Here is a 20,505-nt window from a genome sequence, read left to right as displayed (position 1 = left end):
CCCAAATTTTGAGCTTAAGTCATGGGCCAGATTAGAAATTCTTTTATAAAGTGGAGCCTCCAAAAAGTCAAATCAATTTGGAGTTTAAAACTTTCTGGAAAAACACGTATAAAAAAATCAAACAAAACGTGATCCTCATGTGTGATATCACACCAATCTCATGAGAAAAATACAACACTTCCAGGAGTACCTACAAAATGTATGTTTTCATTTTAATGTTATCGCGGTTTTAACTTATTTTTAGACTGGTATGGCGGCTACAAATGTTAAAATGTTGCTTCAAATTCCTGTATAATTGATAATTGTTTCATTATAACAGCCTGTAACAAATGATATTACATTATAATAAGTCATCAGTGACACAAGGATAATGTGCAATCTTAACGTCAAAGGTACACACAAAGCTCGGATTTTAACACACTGAGCACTGACTTTATTGGGCCTTGTGCAACACTTCAAACTTCACAGAAGATGGGCTGCAATTTTGAGCAGTACATGTCAATGTTTTTGGTCAGACATGTAAACAATGGTGCAGCTGGAGAGAAAGCAGAACCTGTCCACTTCTCCTGCACACTGTCACATCTTCCACTTGTCACCGGTCTTGTGACCAGTCACACTCGAGCAGGAAAGCGAACAACAAACGGCGTGCGTTCCAGTGAGAAGCGCGCCTGTGGTTTGGGTAAGGCATCATCCTTCCACAATTCGACGAAGCATGCTGCCCAGACAACCCTTGGCTATCTGGAGAGGGGTTTTCTCCTCCTTGTTCTCGATGTAGATGCTGGCACCGTGTTCCACCAACAACTTGGCCGCTTCAACGCGCTCCTCATCGCACGCCAGGTGGCTGATGTGACAAAAATGCAAATATAGTTGCAAGCACAAGAACAGTTGTCATTTTACATGTTCACATTGTTGATTTTCAAAGGGCCATTTTATAGAAAAACTTACATTTTACTGGCATGTATAGTTAATTAATATTTTTATGTTAGCTAAAATGTGTCTTCCAGCAAGCCGTTCAGATTTGCTGTGGATTTGTGATGTAAAAATCCATCGAACTTACATAAGGCCTACATAATTCCCACCGCTGTCACAGGACAGCCCCAAAAACCAGCTGCTCTGAACCGGGCTGTTTCGAAGGGCTCTAAATTCTTGGGATAGTTTGATAGAAGTGTGTCATAAACATGCTATTAAAACATCTAGGAATTGTTTTGCAAAAATGCATAATACGTCCACTGTGCTGTCTGCGTGTTGCTCGATACGTACAGTGCTGTGTTTCCCTGCGAGTCCTGGATGTTGGTTGAGGCACACTGTTTGAGAAGCAGCTGAATTAGGCGATAGTTTCCCTTTGCGGACGCTCTGTGAAGGGGAGTGGAATCTAGCTTGTCCGTGGCATTAGGGTCGGCTCCATTTTCAAGCAACAGCAAGGCTATCTGAAAGGAAAGAGAAGTGCGACACAACAAGAAAGCAACTCATAAACAACCTTGCAATAAAAGCATTTTCTGATCTCTGTTGTGAGTTCATTTAATACTGCAAAACCAGTTGAGCTTTTATTTTAATATTCCTGTTTATCCAGTGGTAATATTAATAGTACGATTTCTGATTAGATACGGCAAGAAAGACAAGAAAGACTGTGATGATACTGTAAATTGTGTCATACTGTTTTATCCCTGCTACTGTAATGGATATTATAGGAATAGGAATTAGCAATTTTATCCAAAGGACCTTACTTTTCATTGGTTCAAAAGAATTTGGTCAACTGACTCATACAGTAAGAGGTTAATTAACCAGGTGCCGTCCATTCTAGTGTTACTTCACAACAAAGTACGCAAACGGATTGCGGTCCTGTGGGAAACACTAAACATGGTGCAAACCACACGTAAATGAGATGGAAGCTAAAGTCAACATCTATCAAAAGGATGGCAAGAGAAAAGTATTCAGAACGAAAAGAACAGCTCATGATCCAAAGCATACCACATCATGAGGTGAATAGGGCTATACTCTCTGCGCACAAAAAGTACCTGAGTCATACTGTGCTAAAGCCATACGGTTCTATTCTTAAGGCGAGGAAATGGAATATTTGTCACTGGCCTGACCTCAACACAATATAGCATGCTTTTCATTTACAAGACTCACAAACAAAATACACACAAGTACTTTTTGGAACAATGGGGGTACTAAAATGGCTGTAATTCCTAAACGGTACATGAAAACCTCTTAAATTAAAGTTGAAGGGTTACACTTCAATTGCATTGTGATTATTTTATTGTCGGGCTGTCAAATGATGAAACATTTTAACCAGATTAATCCGTTTTTTAAATGAATTAATCATGATTAATCACCATTCGCAACTATGTCTGAAATATGCCCATTTTTACTGTATTTCATTAACAGAAAGATAAATGACAACACAGGATTATATATACTTTGTATGTATTAACAGCTCCAAATGAACTGAATGTGTCAATCAAGCTAAAAGATACCACACACGTCAAAAAATCTATTGGTCTAACAGTAGTCTCTTTAATAGTAGCAGAACATTTGAATCACACTTTAAACCGTGTTATTATGAGCAATGGGGGTTGCCTTTAAAGACATCACGTAATTTTAAGGTAAATTAATTTTTTTCAGTGTATTGTACATCTGAATTAAGAGTTATGAAGTGAGTGATAAGAATATCCAACCATCCATCCATCCATTTTCTATGCCGCTTATCCTCATTAGGGTCGCGGGAGTATGCCGGAGCCTATCCCAGCTGACTTCGGGTGAGAGGAGTGGTACACCCTGGACTGGTCGGCAGCCAATCGCAGGTTAAGAATATCCACTTCATGTATTTGATTATCTTCCTGTTTATTTACACACACACACACACACACACAACCATTATAAGGCTGTTTTTGTGATGTTCAGAGTATCCCTGAATGCATCTCACGTTCTTGTAATGAGAATGAGGAAGTCTCATTCCCAGGATGGACGGATAAACACGTGTGTGCGTTGGAGATACATCATGTATACGGTGTTGGAATTGTACTGCTGTTGATGTGTTCAGGTCAGAATGAAGTTATAAAAGAGCGTCAGACTCTGCGTGACTGTGGTGGGACGCTCCACTGTTCTTCTGTCTGCCGTCATAACAGAGAGGCGCGCTTGCCCTGGTACGTATGTGTTAATTACATGAAAAAATGTAACGTAATTGATGAAATAAATGAGTTACCGCCATTAACGTGTTATTTTTGACAGCCCTATTTTACTGTCAGTCTGTTTTGTGGTGATGTAACTGTACATTATACGTACAAATGCAACAACAGCAGTCTGTCGGAGGCTTTTGACACACTCAGCATCATTGTTTGGTTGACTTCTCACAACTGTGCTGAAATCCTAATGTTCATTGCTTACTTGCTCAGCACTATTTGTTGTGCAGCCCTGTTGGATACTTTAGTCTCTATAATATACATCGGATTACATGTATGGAGGCATTAGCGAAAAAAAATGATGAAGGATGGAGAGATGCAATTAGAAAGTTAGGCCGTTACCTCGTATCTGTCCTTGGAGGCAGCGTAATGTAGGGGAGTGCATCCATTTTGATTAACAGAGTTCAGCTGAGCCCCTTTGGATATGAGTGCTCGTACGATGTCCTCCCTGCCTGCAGACGCTGCAATGTGAAGAGGGGTCCATGCAGCCTGGAAATAACATGTAATATGTGGTAATTAAAGAAGCCTATAACAGCTGTGTTCCTATATTTCCATTGGCAGTTTGGGCACTTGATATTAGCGGCATTACTGTTGATCTGCATTTAAAATATTTTTCCAATTGCACATTTTTGGAATGAATCACTCAGGGGTGTCCAAACTTTTATCACCAAGGGCCAGATGGATAGATAAATACTTTTACTGATCTCCGAGAGAAACAAAACAAGGATGTGGGGACTATTTGGATATTTTTATGTCAGAAACTCTATTGAATTAAAAAAAGAACTCGTACTAAAGTTCCGTACCCCCCCCCCCCCACTCACTGCGAACAAGAGTCTTCAATAAAGGTAAAAAGTGATGTGAAATGTTAATTTAGCCATTTCATTTGTCATTTATAAGTATTTTGCATTGTTTTGTAGATGTGAAACTATATTTAATCTCTATGAAATTAGTTTTTTGTATTTTTTTTTTACATTATTTCTTATGGGAAAACTGTATTCAGTTTTCGTCTGATTCGGTTTTCGTCTATTCGAAAACTGAGATACCACTGTATTTAAAGACAAAACTTTGTCAGCGTTGTGTTACAAGTGACATAGAGTATTATTAATAGCCTTATTAGTATATAAAAGTGGCTACTTTTTCTTGTCATATTAAGCCATTTTACTGTTATTATTATTACTGTTATTTTCCATTTAAAAAATACTTTTGTTTGTTTTTTTGGGGAATTTTGGAAATAAAAAACTGTCTGAGATAGATAGATATGCTAAGAAGTTAATATACTAAATAAATTTAAAGACAAAAACATCGTGCATGTCGTCTTTGTGTTATAGGCAACAAAAGGTACTACAGGTGGTCCTCGGGTTGCGTATGAGTTCTGTTGCTAGATCGGATAAGTCGAATTATACTCAAATTAACTCCTAAGTCACTCACGCTGTAGAGAATACACGAAGTACATAAAATACAGTAATAAAACACTATATAGAAGAAATAAAAGTCCCAGCCCAAGCAACCTTTACCAGTTAATATTAATGCTGGTTTCAGAGGATCAGTGATCTGGTAGTTATGGTTAGTTTGTCATTTCCCAGCATTAGTTTGCTATTTACGAGCGTCTTTGAACATAACGTGTGTCCTAACTGTATATGCATGTGGCTGTGAGTGGAGGACAGTTGAGTTTGCCGACAGTAGCCTGTTTTGTTTTTGCAACAATTGTTGATCAACCACCTCCTCGTCATTCTTACAACGTCCGGGGCAGACGTTAACATATGATCTTCATCCTTAATCATTGTCGCGACCGCCCACTGTTGATAGTGGTGTGACTGTGTGCCACGCTGTAACTATTCTTCAGCGAGTCTCATGTTCACCAAGCAAAATTATGTAATTAATTCATTTATGGTAGTGCGTACTGAACCACAAAACGGCAAAACTCTAAACAGCTTATTTTCTGTTTCACTGTATTTTTAGAATGTGCTGCTGGTCAACAAAAAAACAGCTGCTCACCGCAAATTGCCCCTGAGCCACACTTTGGACACCCCTGGCCTATGTGTTATCTATTTGTGCTGTTTACTACATACACACTGGCAATACTGTATAATGTAGTTTTCCTGGTATGTGGTATAACCAAACCTGACTATGGTTCCAATGCCTCAATGTATACAGTTGTTGGTATTCTTTAGTGTATTGTAAATGTGTAGCATAATGCGACATGTTACCATTAGTGGCAAAACAGTAGATTAGCACAAAAATGATGTTTCTTTTCACTACATTTTGATCCATACATCATCTTGCAGGTTGACTTCAACTCCCAGGTCAAGTAGAAAGGAAACAATGTCAGTATGGCCAGCCGAACATGCCCAGTGCAGGGCAGTTCTGTGATCCTGAAATAGGAGAAGTCAAATATGACAATATGCAGCACATGGTTTAGCGGTGCCATTGTCACGTCAACAAAACATCTTGCTGTGTCGCGCATTCTTACCTGGTCTGTTTTGCAAGCAAGAGTTTTATCTGACAAAATGCACTGTTTTAATTTGTCAAAGTGTCCCATATAAGCTAAATTACACACGTCTACGTTTGACACAGAGCCCTCCATTCTTAAATAAATTTAAATAGCTATCAAACAATATTCTGAACAATAGAATGAGAGCATATGCGCGATGTGCTTGATTTGAAACATAGGCGCAATGACTCAGGAAATTATGACTTGTACTTCCGCCTTGTGTGAGTTTGAATTCTTCGCAATAAAACACAAAGCGTAACATCTCGAAGCTGTGACATTGAAATTCTCTATATTTTTTGCCTTTTTTAAAATATTTATGTACAACACAATTTGAAAAAGTAACATTTTGATGTTCTAAATTGTATGGAACCACTACATCGGCCAGTTTCATTGCATTATGTCGCACATTTATTTTAATTTGGTAGGTTGAGTTACTATCGGAGGAAGTAAAACGGGCATCCATGATACCCACCACTAAGAAACTGATGATAATAAACAATTGTAGATAATACACACAGTATACAGTATACAGTATTACAATACTCACAAATTCCCTGACTGTCTCTGACTGTAATTGGTACTCATGGCGGCTACGCTGGTAAGCTACAATTTAAACCTTTTATGGGTACAAGCCACACAATGCCTTTAGCTTGTGGCTAGTTTTGAACACGCGCGTGTGGCGTACATCTTTCTCCTATTGTTTACTGTCTCAGGATTTTAGAACCCACGTTGACCAGTCGTGCAGATATTCGGAGGAATTTGTCAACATTTACTATGACTGCGTGGATAAGAAGAGAAGGGTGAGTAGCACATTTAAAGGGACCAGCTTCCTGTTTTACTGTCAGTCGCAGTTCTCCGCGTTAAAATTTGCAGGAAATACTTGGCAATATGAGCCCTTAAATTTAAATGCATGTTGTGATGTGGCCAAGATATCGACATTGGTTACATGTCAGCTACAACGTTTAACCAGTTCTTAAACTTTTATTTTGAAACATGAGGTGCAAAATGGGGTGCACTATTGGCTTTAACCAGCATAAGGCGCTGGTGGTTCAGTCTCTGAGAGTTTGTGTCCTGAAGAACGTGACAATAGGCCGTGTTCCAAATCACATGACTGCTTTTGTAAATTTATGACAAACTTTATTATAATTGTATAACGTTTACAGAGATGATTACAATTATTTGATCATTAATGAAAGAAGCTTAGTAACTTTTGAAAAAAACTTTTAAAAAGCATAACAATAACGGAGTGAATGCGTAAATATTATATAAATAATAAAGTATTTAAGTATAACTCTTAGTACTATTGTGCCTATCACAGGATCAGTATTGCTATTTAATGTCTTTCTGTTGTATTTGTTGCTCGTGTTTCAGAACCTGACTCGACTGTACTTGGACAAGGCAACCTTGGTGTGGAATGGAAATACGGTGTCGGGGCTAGACGCCCTGGGCGAGTTCTTTGAGGCACTACCTTCGAGCGAGTTCCAAGTTCACACACTGGATTGTCAACCAGTTCACGGTAAATAAATAAATAAATCAACAGACTCACAATTCCCTCCTTTTTATTTCACATTTTCCTAGTGAAATAACATGTCTGAGACCCTTGGTCTCCGATATAATTAATATATTAGCAATTAAATGTTTTATTTTTTTTAGCAATTACTGATGTAATTTACATTTTTTACCTTGTAATTAACCTGAGGACTGCGGCACCCGCCCCCTCGCTACTCCTTTGGTTTGATTCCAGCCAGTCCAAAATGTTAACAGAAACACATTTTTAGTGAGTGTTCCTAAAGACGCGATGAAGTAGCAAGATCAACACCTTGTTTTGTCTTGAGTTATTTCTTCAACAGGTTTTCTCGCCTCGATAACCCAAAATGGAGCCAAGGAAAGTTGCAAGGTGAGGAACACTGAATTCAAGAAATAACTCATGACAAAAGAGGATTGTTGTGTTGAAGAGGAAGGCATTGATCTCATTGACAGCGTTTTTGGGAAGTCACGTCTTCAATGAAGGTCTTTTATCACTGTAATTATGCATTTAGGATTGTTTTATACATGTAAAACTTAAAATCTCATCTGAAATGTACATCTTCTACAGATCTAGCAACTCAAGGCCAGATGACTCTGCTGGTAGTGACTGGTGGTATTGTGAAGTTTGAGGGGAACAAGGCGCGTTTCTTCAACCAGAACTTCCTTTTAACGGCTCAGGCTTCACCCAGCAACGAGCAGCCAGTGTGGAAGATTGCCAGTGACTGTTTCCGTTTTCAAGACTGGAACAGCTGAGGTTTCCTTCACCTTAACTGTCCGATGACTATTTTTGTAATAAAAGAATACCAACATTGAATATGAAAAGGTATTTATTCTCAGGAAAAGCTTGAACAAGGCCTGTGATCCTAACAGAGCACTATGTGCATTATACAAACAAAGTCCATAAACTGGCGTTTCCACACGTAGAAATACATATAAAACACTCCTACTGTATATTGACATGGTAATTTTCCCCTTTACACCAACTTGTTCATAATCCTGTAAACTGAAGAAAAAGATGCTCTATATGTCATCTGAAAGATGTCGCTACTGCCGTAAAAGCACATCCACAATCCATCTTGCTCTAATAACAAGATACTGACGAGACAAGCATGTCTCTAAGTGCAGGCAACCCACTTTTGGCAGTTTAATTAAAACATCTGCTGATCTTCCTGAGTCGTTTGTATTACACATTTGGTCTTATTTTCAGCATGACTTGACAAATAGCATGAATATAATGACTTTAGCCACAATAAATTAAGTTATCAAGCATATCTCTGGATAGGGAGTGTTGGTGACATTTTGTAAACTTTCACGAGGCAGTTTTGAACACTGGACTATTATCAAAACGCCACAAGTGCTGCAGACTGAAGGCACAGTAACATCAGTACTCCAACTACAAAAGAGTTGCTATCATTAAGATTTCAATGAAGGTAACGGCATTAGCAACACATGGAGGAGTGATAGTTTTCTTTTTTAAACAGCAACAAAGTACCAACAGACATTTTTAGACAAAATCAACTGTATTCTACACACCGGTGGCACGGATGGATCATCAGCTACAACAACCATTTGAAACTTCCCTGTTGTGCCCATTTTCACTGGTGTGACAGCACAGAAAGCCAACACACGGTTAACAGCAAAACTATTTACAGGTAACAAGAGTGGTCAAGGCTGAAAGAGGTTATTTGCCCCCGTACATTCTCTCGATGTGGTGGAGATAGTGGTTCTTCAGCTCTTTCCGCTTCAGCTTAAATGCGTCCGTGACCAGACCCGTCTCGGGCGTCCATGGTTCTGCGCTGAGGTGGACCTTGGCGGGAATCTCAAAGCGCTGGAGTTTAACTACGTAGACAAAAAGACAACTTCATTTCCCTCTGCTACATTCATGGCGTGAGAAACAGAAAGAGGTGAGGATGTAATTGTCTTACTGTTGGCAGCCACTTGCTTGATCTCCCCCAGAACCTCTTTCTCCATGTCGGAGTGTGTGCACAGCTCTTCCCAGGAAGCGACTATTCCTCTCCGCTTGGCCAGTTCTATCAGCCGCTTCTGGTTGGGAACCACAAAGCTGATCACGTAGTTCTGGTCACTGCAAGAGGGGGATCAAAGGAGACAGATGTGAAACAACACAACCATTACAGCCAAGATTCATTCCTCGATGGAAATGGCAGACTTTTTAAACTGTTGGCTGCAATATAGAAAATATTCAAGAAGTCTGGTAGTCTATCACTCCACCAGAAGGTCAAGAATTGTCCTAAATGTGCCGACGACTGTTGAGGCTCAAAATTGCCGCTTATTGAAGGAAACACTGGTGGATGCAAAATTATTTCTGTGCTCCAGTGTCTCCCGAACATTCATTCATCTGTGGTAATCTGCCACAAATAAGTCTGGATTGTCACAAATAGATTTGGCACTATGTGTTCGCTCTCGCTCATCACCACACAGCGTAAAGGGGCTCTCTCAATGTAGCTTGTCAATCCAACTCCAGACAGTAGATGATGTCATACGTCTGCTTCTTAACACACGGTCTGCCAGAGAATACGAGAATACAGCAAGAGGGATCTTTGTTGCCAACTTTTTTGCGAGTATTCAGACAATAACTTGAGTCTAAAATGAAAGCGTGTATCACCTTTCTCAATGAGCAGCCAGTGCTGCTGTTATCCAAGTTATCTGCAAGTTTTACTTTTGCATTTCACAGCAACTATAGTGCATTCAAAAACTGCCAGTTTTGCCAGTGCGAAACCTGACGCTTAAGCATTAAGGCATAAATATGTAAAAATGGTGATACATGTATGCTACACATATTTATAAACTATTACCGACTGAGGGTGATTGAGATGTTTCCTGTGGAAAAACCTATTTTCGGAGGAAAAAACAATTTTGACTAAAAATGCATACTGTCAACGCACAGTATGTCTACAACGGTACTTTTTATTAAGTGCTTTAGCGGTGAAAGTGCCCACTATTGATATTGTCCGTCTCTGCCTTGTTGATTGAAACGTCCAAACAAAACGTCCAAACATACACCAACACGGACAAGACGGGCTGACTGACAAAAGCATTTTTCCACAAAAAGGATAATAAATGATTATCCATAAGCTCATGGATCTAATTACCACAGCCAAGACATTTGTTTGACACCAGGTGGTCAATCAAACTCTTCTTTTAATTGGCAAATTGTCATTTTCAGTGTTTGTAAATGTATTTCACTTCTATTATTTTCCAATATTTATTTTGCGGTGATGCGAGCCATTGTGTTCTGGCTAATGTCAATACGCCAGTAATGTAATTCGATCGGTGCAACAATGTTAAGAATTAACAATGTCGCTGTAGCTTGGTTAATATGCACGTCACATATGTAAATCGAGGGTTGTTGGTGCCTTTTGGACTTTTTCCAGACGACTATAAAGGAGGAGTAAGTTTGTCCCATATGTGCAGTAATGAGCTGTGTGTTTTTATATCGCTAAAATGCACAAAAAAAAGAGAAAGATGTGTGTTTATGTCTCACATAAGATTGTGGATGATGAGCAAAATAAAAATAAGTTTTTACTTTAAATGTTACATTGAGACTACTGTCACCTACCGGTAAGCGTTAAATCCAACTTCCTGTTGAAGCATTTCCGCTTTTCAGATAGAAATTCAACATTTAGGGCACACTTTAGTCCAGTGGTTCTATATTTTCTGTCTTGCCCCCACTGGGGGGCAGAAATGTTTTCCTCTAAAAAAGGTTGACACATTTGCATGTATTGCCCAAAGATGTCAGGTGACTCACCTGTTCGCGTAAACACAGATGTTGTCTATGAGGGAGCTGTTCTTCAGAGCGGACTCCACCTTACCAAGAGACACGTACTCCCCTGCCTGCAGTTTGACCAAGTCTTTCTTCCGATCTGAACAATATGATACAATCACAGCTTGAATACAGGTCATTTTTCTGTGATGACTTGATATTGCAGTGACACACACCAACTATTTGCAGACAGCCATCTGGGTGAACCTCGCCAACATCTCCTGTGCAAAACCACCTCTGACCGTTCTCATCCAAAAAGAAGTCCTCTTCCTTGCTCTCGTACTTGAAGTAGCCCATTGTCACGTTGGGGCCACCAATCAGGACTTCACCTCTTGGGTTGGGCTTATCTTTGCTGGTGTAGCCACCTGATCAAAGCAACACACACGTTGGCGTGCAAAACAAAAACACTAATCCAAAACAGGCCTCTTACACTGGAATGCTCAACAAGAGGCAACACGTCAAGACGTACCTTCAGCCCAGTCGCGCAGTCTGATCTCACAGCAGATGAGTGGCGCTCCGACACGCCCCGTGCTGTTGTCTGCGACTGTGTGATATGAGGCAAAAAGGTCAGTCAATACCTTCTCAAGCTAGTCTTCGGCACATACATCTTCCCATCCATCCATTTTCTGTGCCGCTTATCCTAATTAGGTTCACGGGAGTATGCTGGTGCCTATCCCAGCTGACCTTGTGGTGAGAGGCGGGGTACACCCTGGACCATACCTATAGACAATTTAGAGTCTCCAATTAACCTAACATGCATGTTTTTGGAATGTGGGAGGAAACCGGAATACCCGGGAAAAAACCCACGCACGGGGAGAACATGCAAACTCCACAGAGATGCCGGATGGAGGTTCGAACCCAGATCTTCCCGATCTCCTGACTGTGTGGCCAACATGCTAACCACTCATCCACTGTGTGACCCACATACATCTTACCACATTAAGATATACTGTATCTGTTGCTAGACAGTGATGTATTCTAAACATTCACATCTTCTGCTGTATTAAAATTTCTACCCATCTTTTTCGGTTAAAATGATACAAAAACAGGCCACAGTCCATGCAGCCCCTGGGCTGCACCATGGACACTTCTGCTTTTACAGCCCTTCGTCAGGGTTGAGCGTGTGGCGTGACCTCGGCGAGCAACCATAACACTCGTCGGCTATTTAAGCTTGTTAGCTTCCTTCGACTAGGGCGAACAATAATACAGAATGGGAGTGTTATAGCAGCTACAACTAATTATGATGCATCACAGTGCACAGTGCACAGTGCATCACATGCATCATCAGCGCCCTCTGAACACAAGAGAAATGTTCTGATGCAAAGTCAGATTTCTTTTTTTTTTAATTTGCATGTTGTTGCTACTTTAAGAGGGCTTTTTCAGGGGGAGGCGTGAGCCAAAGTAGTGTGTGATGGTGCCTCAACACCAGAGCATAATCCAGGTTTCCCAAAAGCTGAAAGTTGAAGCTGAAACCGGTAACATGCAACAAAATGCTTACCTAGAGAACAGTGACGTGAACAAGAATTCAAGGGTCAAAATGTGTGTGTGTGGCACTATGCTTGTGCTGCCTTGTTCTATTGGAAATACACTTCCATGCCTTGCAGTTTGGCCTCACCCTCGCTGATGGTGCCTGCTCCACAGGTTTCCGTGAGGCCATAGCCTTGTCCCACTGAGCAGCAGAAGCAAACATTCATGAACCTCTGTGTAGCTGGGGACAGAGGAGCACCTCCTGAGAGCATCAAGCGCACTCGCCCTCCCAGAATCTTCTTCACTTTCTTGAACAACAGGCTGCACAAACAAAGATGCATCTCCGTGAGAACAAACGACACCCTGCGAGACAACTTAATAGCAGTAAAACCTGCTGCTCCACTTTTATTTTATGATGCGCAACATAATGTTGCTGTAAAAGAAGTTCCTTACATATTACAGAGCGGTGCGTCGTAGCCTCTCTTGATCTGCTTTAGTTTGTATTGGTAGCCCAGGTTGAATAGCATCTTCTGGACATAACCCATCTCCTGCACTTTGCTCATCACATTTTTGTTGATACGATCCAAAATTTCCTTTACGACAGGAGAAAAAGAGAACAGCGTAATGAAATCATGCACAGGAGTGTGGATGGGTGTAAAACAAAATACAGCAATGGGATTTTTACCGGCACAGCTGCCATCAGCGTTGGTTGAAGCACAGTGGCGTCACCTTTACTTCCTCTCTTTATTTTGGAGGACTAGAAGGAACAGGAAAAACATCAGTTGAAGCAGATGATTATTTGGGTCCACACTGCAGGGTGTTTACCTGATCAGACAGTGTGTGTGGGGAAGAGTAGCCGATGCGACATCCATATGTGATACAGGAGATCTCTGCAGTCATTTCCAGAACATGTGCCAGAGGCAGGTAGCCTATGTAACTGTCATTCGGGCTGCCAGCACAAAGAGGAAGGACAGGTTGAGATCCCGCAGCAATGCAACCACAAAGTTGGCAAACTTGTATGCTTATTAAAAGAAACATCATCTCCCATGTTAGCACAAATGAGCCTTTTGAGATCTCTGGTGCGACAGTCACGCCTACAACTTTACAGTGCAGATGGTTTTCAACTGCTCAATATTAAAAACATACCCTAGATTTGGGATGCGTTCACACTGGCCAGTCATTCCTGCGACCAGATTACTGTGGACAATCATGACTCCTTTGGGTCGGCCGGTGGAGCCGCTGGTGTACATGACCACAGCCAGGTCGGACGGCTGCGGCTTCACATTCTCCTGGCCCACTGCAAAACATCACAGCAATTTTAATTATTGTGCTAATAACTGTTCCCTCGAAAGTCATCATACTCTGTGAAAAACCTTGGTCTTAAACTTGTAAAGCTAGTTGCACACTAAATAAAATAGCTGGGCTGGGCAATTCATCAGGCCCCTTTGAGGGATGACACTGAACGAACCCCGAGCACTACGGCTGCAAAGCAAATGATGTCATTGTGCATTCTTACTCTCACCCATGGTCATGAGCTTTGGGTAGTGACCGAAAGAACAAGATTGCGATTGGATGGGTTCCCTTTGAGATAAGGTGAGAAGCACGGTCAACGGGGAGAAACTCGGATAACCGCTGCTCCTCCCACATTGAGAGGAGCCAGATGGTGGCAAGGGGCATCTGGTCAGGATGCCTCCTGGACGCCTCCCTGGCGAGGTGTTCGGGGCACGTCCGACCGGTAGGAGGCCTCAAGGAAGGCCCAGGACACGTTGGAGAGACAAGCCTGGGAATGCCTCGAGATCTGATCTGGAGGAGCTGGACAAAGTAGCCAGGGAGAGGGAGGTCTGGGCTTCCCTGCTTAGGCTGCTGCCCTCGTGACCTGACCTCCAAGCGAAAGATGATGGATAGGCTGTGCTTATCATCATCCAGAAAATACAGTAGATCCCCACCTATTTGGGGGGGCGAGTAATTGATACAACCATAAACATGTCAGCTTGCTCCCCACTTCCAAATCCTCATGCTAGCTTGTGCTTGACGTTCTTGTCTGATTTCGGACGAATATTTATTGATTCAGCTCCAGAATCCTCAACCTTCTGTCTTCAATTGTCATTGTTTACTCGTACAGTAACACCATCCAGGTTTAAACTCTAAATATGCCTCACACACTATTCAAAGTAAAAAATGTATATGGGTACTCAACCGATGAACAGATGGAATCTGCGTCAATCACAACTACGGTGCGTTAAATGTGTGAAATCCCAACGCTTGACGAAAAACATTAACAGTGAAACATGAAGGACAAACATGTAAAGATTGTGTGCTTTCTAACAGTGGTACGTGTATTTTACCTTTATTTCTCGTATTCATAAATTAACGACTTATGGAAATTACATGCATTTTCCGCAAAAAAAATAGTCCTTTTTTATGAGGATTTGGTGACTGAATATGCGGAGATTTACTGTAAATCAGAATTTAAGTGGGAATGTGAAGAGGCCTGGATGTGCAGTCAGAACCAGGATTATAATTAAAAAAAAAAAAAAAAAAAAAGATGTGCCAAGACGTGAGTAGAAGTTTGCTCAGTGTACAAATGATACTGAAAACATGGGACTGTTGACAGCTGCATCGTGAAGTAATCGTCTGATAAATTAATTTGTCAACAGTGCAACTCTGTGGAATTCCATCCATCCATCCTCTTTGCCACTTATCCTCACTAGGGTCGCAGGTATGCTGGAGCCTATCCCAGCTGACTTCGGGCGAGAGGTGGGGTACACCCTGGACTGATCGCCAGCCAATCGCAGGGCACATACAGACACTGTGTGGAATTGTTTGCCAAAATATCACATTGTGTGTGTGTGTGACTATTGAGTAAGGAATAAAGCCATCATGTCATATTTAGTATGATTTCTCCTCGAGGCATTGCATGTACAGACAAGGTGTGACAAAATGGAAACACTCACTATTTTCAGGAAGTGCGCCCAGGTCTTGCACAGCTTGCATGCTGTGGATACAGAGTTCTGCTGGATAACCCTCTGTGGTCACCTTCTTCTGGTCCACACAGATGATATGTTTCAGTTTTGGGATCTGCGGAAGCACATTCTAGACAAAGCAAGAGCACAAATGTGGTGTCACAACAGAATGCTTTCATGGGCTTTCTGGCTCTGCATGCACTGATAGCTCTACAAGAGACAACAGCTGTCTGTGAGCTTGTGTACTGGGGGGAAAAAAAAGGAGACATTGACTGGGAAAACCCCATTTACTGGAAATACTAATATTGTACAGGCACTGGTAACTAGAAATACACAAGCAAATGATGAGAAATCATATCGCCAACCCAAGCAAATTGGGGGGGGGGCACCTACATAAGTTTATGGACCATACATACAGAACAATATAGATGCAGTGCAGCCAATGCTGACTCCTGTGTTCTACAGGTATAAAAACTCACTTTCAGCTTAGACTCCAGCAGTTCCACACTGGTAACAAGGTGCGACACTCCAGTTTCATTCAGTCCGAACGCAATCGCATCTTCCCCCAACGTGGCATAGAAGGTCACCACTGGTGTGACAACAAAATTCAGTCAGTGAATATAAAATACACGCAAGTACAAACAAGTGAAATAAATAACAGTTTTCTACCCAATACACTATGAAATACATACATGGGAAATTGTGCCTGAAGCATGTTTGGGCTGTTATCATCCACTCTGCTCTGGTCTCACAGAAAATAGCAATGGTGGTTTTGGGCTTCTGGCCGAGAGCTGCCAATCCTCTTCCGAACTGACTGACAAGAGAGTCCACTTGATTGTAGGAGAGCCATTTATAATCACCCAGGATAAGCTGGCAGGAGCAAAACCACACAAATTAGTCTTCACGTACATGCTTGCCCTCCATTGTACACATACTTTTTCTTCTTACCTTTTTGAAAACTTTCCCGCTGGGCTGTATCTCATTTTCCTGACTCAACACATCTCTGACACCGAGACATGGACGGTTTCCAAAGCGCTCCACGGCGAAATCAAACAACTTATCCAGTGTGTCCTTGCCGGGCAAGTCTACCTTGGCCAGTGTGTCAAAGTGGTCCACAGAGCGGTATGGCCCTTCTGCATGGCCTGACTTGGAGCGGCCCTTGACCCGTTCGGCGAGTGTCTTCTTCAGGCTGGCACCCGTGATATAGTACCATGGTAAGAATGAAATGACGGAGTACAGCCAGACCAGAAGGTGGATTGGAAAAAGAAGGATAGATTGGACAGCATTTGACTGAAAACCCATACTGTTTAAGTAAAAGGGGAGGGTTGGAGTGCCAGTGAGGAGTCCTGCTTCAGTGTGCTACAGTTCTAAAAAAGGTATGAGAACTGTCAGACCAGGAGCCTTAAAAGTCCAGAAACAAAGAAATATGAGGTCCACTGTCGTCCAGATGTTATGCCGTAACTGCAATAAAGCAGAAAACACTGTCAACAAATGTTAAAAGACATAAATGGCTTGTTTACGCTTGCCACTTATCTTTATCAAGAATTCCTACAGAGTAGAGATGGGGCCAAACTGATCCAGTAATGGCATTGAGTTTCGATTGGAAAATTTCCAATCACCTGCGGAGAGTTCCAATCCATTGGCCATGGCCATGCTTTAATGTTTTCAGCTTGTTGTTGTAAGCAAACACCGCTAGAAGAATATCAGCAAAGCACCCAAAAGTTATGTTTGATTTTAAAGAGTTCTGCGCTGTCAAGACTGTAAAGCCGTGAACAAGTCAGACTGAGCACTTGAGACTGAGTGTGTGTGTGTGTGTGTGCTTTTGCTGTGGCCAATAGTAACATGTTTGTTTAATAAAGCGATCGTTGATCGGCCACATCCTTGTCATTCTTACAGCATCTGTAGTCGCTACGATAAAGCAAAACAGCTTTGGTATCGATAGTATCGGTATTGGCAGTTATCCAAATTCCGATACCAGAATCTGAAGTTAATTATTTATTTTTTTTAAATGCTTCCCTACTATACAGTGAAACTTGTAATGTCCTACACCTGCCAATTTAGCACAACACCTCAATTCAGCGGTCACACGCTCAAAGCAGTGAGACTATCTTAACCACATTCATTATCACTTTAATCCACGTTAGTGGGTTTTTTAGCTATTTTTAGACTAAGAATGTTAGAAATGTTAGGGGAAAAAAAAAAAAAAAGATACACGGAGCATCTGAAACAAATTACCTTCACAGTCCGCCCTTGTCATTAAAGTTAACACGAAGTTCTTCTATTATGAACATGTTTACACTTGAACAACAGTTAAGCAATGCTGCTTTAGTCTGACTTTACAATCTGACTTAAATTATACAAATGACAAAATCTGAACAAGAGCTCATTCCATTTGCATAAACCAAAATGTCCAACTTGCAAGCAGGCATTTGAATAAGCATAAACAAGAATAACTGGATATAACACTTGAATGAATTCTCATTTTTCCTTTTGAATAAATCACCATCAAACATTCATGGCAACATCTAATGATATGATCAGCCCTGCTGTTTAATGACCACCTACGCTGTAACCTAAGGTAGAACGTCTATTATCACCACTTCAACACGTTGGTTCAAAATAAAGAGTTAAAGGGATAGTTTGGATTTTTTGACATGAAGTTGTATGACATCCCCATCAGCATTGTAGTCCAATAACAGCGACTTACCCCCCCCACTTGGTCTCCCAAGTCCAGTTCTGGTCAGATTTCCGTGATGAAGAACGTAGTTCCACTTTGTTGCTGGGGACAATTGAGTAAAGAGTTTGGCTTCTCAAAACAATATTCGTTCAAAGGATTAATACATTTGCATCACAAAAAGATGTAACAGATATAACGCCGAGCGTTTTGTGAGGTTTGAGTTTTTTGAGAAGGCCTTTTTGTGATGCAAATGTTTTAATCTTTTAAACGCATATTGTTTTGAGAAGCCAAACTCTTTACTTAATTGTCCCCAACAACTAAGTGGAACTACGTTCTTCATCACTGAAATCTGACCAGAACTGGACTTAGGAGACCAAGTGGGGGGTGAGTCGCTGTTATTGGACTACAATGCTGATGGGGAAGTATACAAGCTCATGTCAAAAAATCTGAACTATCCCTTTAAATTATTATGTTGGAAACATTCCTTATCATTTTTAATTGATTTTCTGCATTCATTAGTTTAAAAAAATGTGAAGTTGAAGTAGCTTGATAAAATTACGTGCCAAGTTGATATGGTTGCGTGTTGAGGAAGTGTGCGCTTGAGTTTCCCAGCATGACCTGTGGTTGTTGAATTGTGTTTTACATGCCGTTACATGTGCAATTTTTTAATCCATTTTTGACAGACTCGTCATGTAGTATTGGTTGATCGCATCGCGAAGGCCATGATGTAATGACATGATCGTTGAATTCACATTCTTGGCCATGACGCGTTTGCAAAAAGTGATTATAAACATCAATAGCAAAACAAGTATGTTTAAAACTACCACAAATAAATGAATTATGTTTAACACTAAAGTCGAATACTTCCTTGCGTTATGTAATGTAGAATTAAAACTTAGTACAATGTTAAATATTGTTCATTCATTCAAATAAGCCGAGGTAAGCAATACTACAAATGTTGGCATTGATCAGATACCACGGAAATATGGGGCCAGTATCACTGATAAACTTTTTTTTACATTTTTCAAGATCATAGTTTGTTTTTTTTAGCCTTTAATTTGATGATAATGACAGAATAAAACAAAAATGTCTTAACAAACCTATTAATATAAAAATAATACATTTACCCCCTTTCATTACATACAGTTGCTTGTGTAAAATAAAGTAAATAGTGCAAAAATAAATAAATCCCCCCCCCACCTCTTGTATTTCCATGATAGCATTTAAGAGCAAGCATTTAGCGGCATGTCACCTTAAAAAGCCCACATTGAGTTAGTGTATTTTTATCAGCTACTTCATCCCTGCAATAATCACAGCGTGAGGATCTTCCAGCAGACAACCAATGGCAGCACAGAACACACTCACCCCACACCCTGTGAAGGTCGAGCTCTCCTCCCTGATGACCTTTTAGGTGAGCACCTTGCAAATGCTCTCTCTCAATTCACTTTGACTGTTAGAACTATTATAAAATGACACACGAACTGGTATCTCCCCCAACATGGCATATGACAACCATGATCTGTCTTAAAGCGCAGAGATGCTTAAGGGGCCACGTCTTCACAGCGTACAAACACACCACGCAACGTGACGTGTTGTGATTAAAAAGAGGCGTCGTGTTGTGAAACAGAGGCTGACTCATTTTCCTAGCATAGAAATATGACGTGAATCGCTGAATAACGACATGGAATGACGCCATCCCGCATTTGTGGAACATTTAATAGGTTTCCGTAATTTACATCCACGTGCGTCAGAAAAATCAAGACCGAGTCATTTTGTGTCAGAAGTCACGTTAGTTTGATAAGACAGATAAAAACAGGACGGTTGGTGGGAAAATGACAAAGGCCGGCAGCTCTTCAATGTGCCAGCTTGTGCGACCGTTAATGCCCGCCAACAACGGAGAATACTAACAGTTTGATCAAAGCAATTGAACGTTGCCCTCGCAATTAACCCCCATATAAATCTACTAACGGATAAAGTCTGTAATAAGATTACAGTGCCCAGCGAGCGACTGATACCCATCTTAATTGGCAGGCTAGCAGTATTCTTACCTAGAGCAGTGGAAACCCGGTCAGTCGTGCCTCCATTCAGTGACCGACAGTTACCTCTTGTAAGGACACAGAAACCCGGAACTATTACGTCATCTGATTCCATTTCTTTTGACCAATGAGAACGAGAACTCCCCAACACCTCCGCCCTCGAAAAACCCAACCTCTCCAAGTTACGTCCTATGTACGCATGCGCAGATGCTAGTCCAGTTTCTTCCTGTTTTTTTCATAATACGCTTTTGAGTCGTACAGTAACTATGTAGTGTTTACTTTGAAATGAATGTGGAAGAGTTTGAGGTTAAACTATAGTGTGTACTATAGGCTACAATATTAAAGATGGTTCATGCTCAGCGACTTTTGCTTAAACTACAG

At 41.1% G+C, this 20,505-nt stretch overlaps 3 protein-coding genes across 8 annotated transcripts; 1 reads left to right on the top strand and 2 right to left on the bottom strand.

Annotated features, from left to right (window-relative positions):
• Positions 1-217: 217 nt before the first annotated feature.
• On the bottom strand, positions 218-5,852 carry psmd10 (proteasome 26S subunit, non-ATPase 10). The gene is made up of 5 exons (XM_054791282.1): positions 5,653-5,852; positions 5,456-5,554; positions 3,525-3,671; positions 1,261-1,427; positions 218-841 (listed from the first exon to the last, which is right to left on the bottom strand). Exons 1-5 carry the CDS (start codon positions 5,764-5,766, stop codon positions 688-690), a joined length of 681 nt encoding a protein of 226 aa, XP_054647257.1. The 5' UTR covers positions 5,767-5,852; the 3' UTR covers positions 218-687.
• Positions 5,853-6,125: 273 nt separating this feature from the next.
• Positions 6,126-8,014, top strand: nxt2 (nuclear transport factor 2-like export factor 2). 3 transcript variants are annotated; one of them, XM_054791284.1, is made up of 6 exons: positions 6,126-6,271; positions 6,387-6,473; positions 7,045-7,189; positions 7,524-7,570; positions 7,629-7,683; positions 7,769-8,014. In XM_054791284.1, exons 1-6 carry the CDS (start codon positions 6,257-6,259, stop codon positions 7,951-7,953), a joined length of 534 nt encoding a protein of 177 aa, XP_054647259.1. In that variant the 5' UTR covers positions 6,126-6,256; the 3' UTR covers positions 7,954-8,014. The 3 variants fall into 3 exon arrangements, with proteins under 3 accessions (XP_054647259.1, XP_054647258.1, XP_054647260.1); XM_054791283.1 differs by having other exon boundaries at positions 7,509-7,570; XM_054791285.1 differs by lacking the exons at positions 7,524-7,570; positions 7,629-7,683.
• On the bottom strand, positions 8,010-20,282 carry acsl4a (acyl-CoA synthetase long chain family member 4a). 4 transcript variants are annotated; one of them, XM_054791277.1, is made up of 15 exons: positions 20,137-20,282; positions 16,360-16,872; positions 16,104-16,281; positions 15,891-16,000; positions 15,403-15,541; positions 13,595-13,745; positions 13,274-13,397; positions 13,134-13,205; positions 12,902-13,041; positions 12,597-12,769; positions 11,451-11,525; positions 11,158-11,346; positions 10,967-11,081; positions 9,126-9,283; positions 8,010-9,039 (listed from the first exon to the last, which is right to left on the bottom strand). In XM_054791277.1, exons 2-15 carry the CDS (start codon positions 16,711-16,713, stop codon positions 8,882-8,884), a joined length of 2,136 nt encoding a protein of 711 aa, XP_054647252.1. In that variant the 5' UTR covers positions 16,714-16,872; positions 20,137-20,282; the 3' UTR covers positions 8,010-8,881. The 4 variants fall into 4 exon arrangements, with proteins under 4 accessions (XP_054647252.1, XP_054647255.1, XP_054647253.1 ...); XM_054791280.1 differs by lacking the exon at positions 20,137-20,282 and adding an exon at positions 19,454-20,096; XM_054791278.1 differs by lacking the exon at positions 20,137-20,282 and adding an exon at positions 18,119-18,170.
• Positions 20,283-20,505: the final 223 nt, after the last annotated feature.

The sequence above is a fragment of the Dunckerocampus dactyliophorus genome, chromosome 11 (assembly GCF_027744805.1).
Source record: "Dunckerocampus dactyliophorus isolate RoL2022-P2 chromosome 11, RoL_Ddac_1.1, whole genome shotgun sequence".
Taxonomy (NCBI): Eukaryota; Metazoa; Chordata; class Actinopteri; order Syngnathiformes; family Syngnathidae; genus Dunckerocampus; species Dunckerocampus dactyliophorus.
The sequence above is the reverse complement of the archived record's forward strand: the minus strand, read 5'-3'. Positions and strand labels throughout refer to the sequence as shown.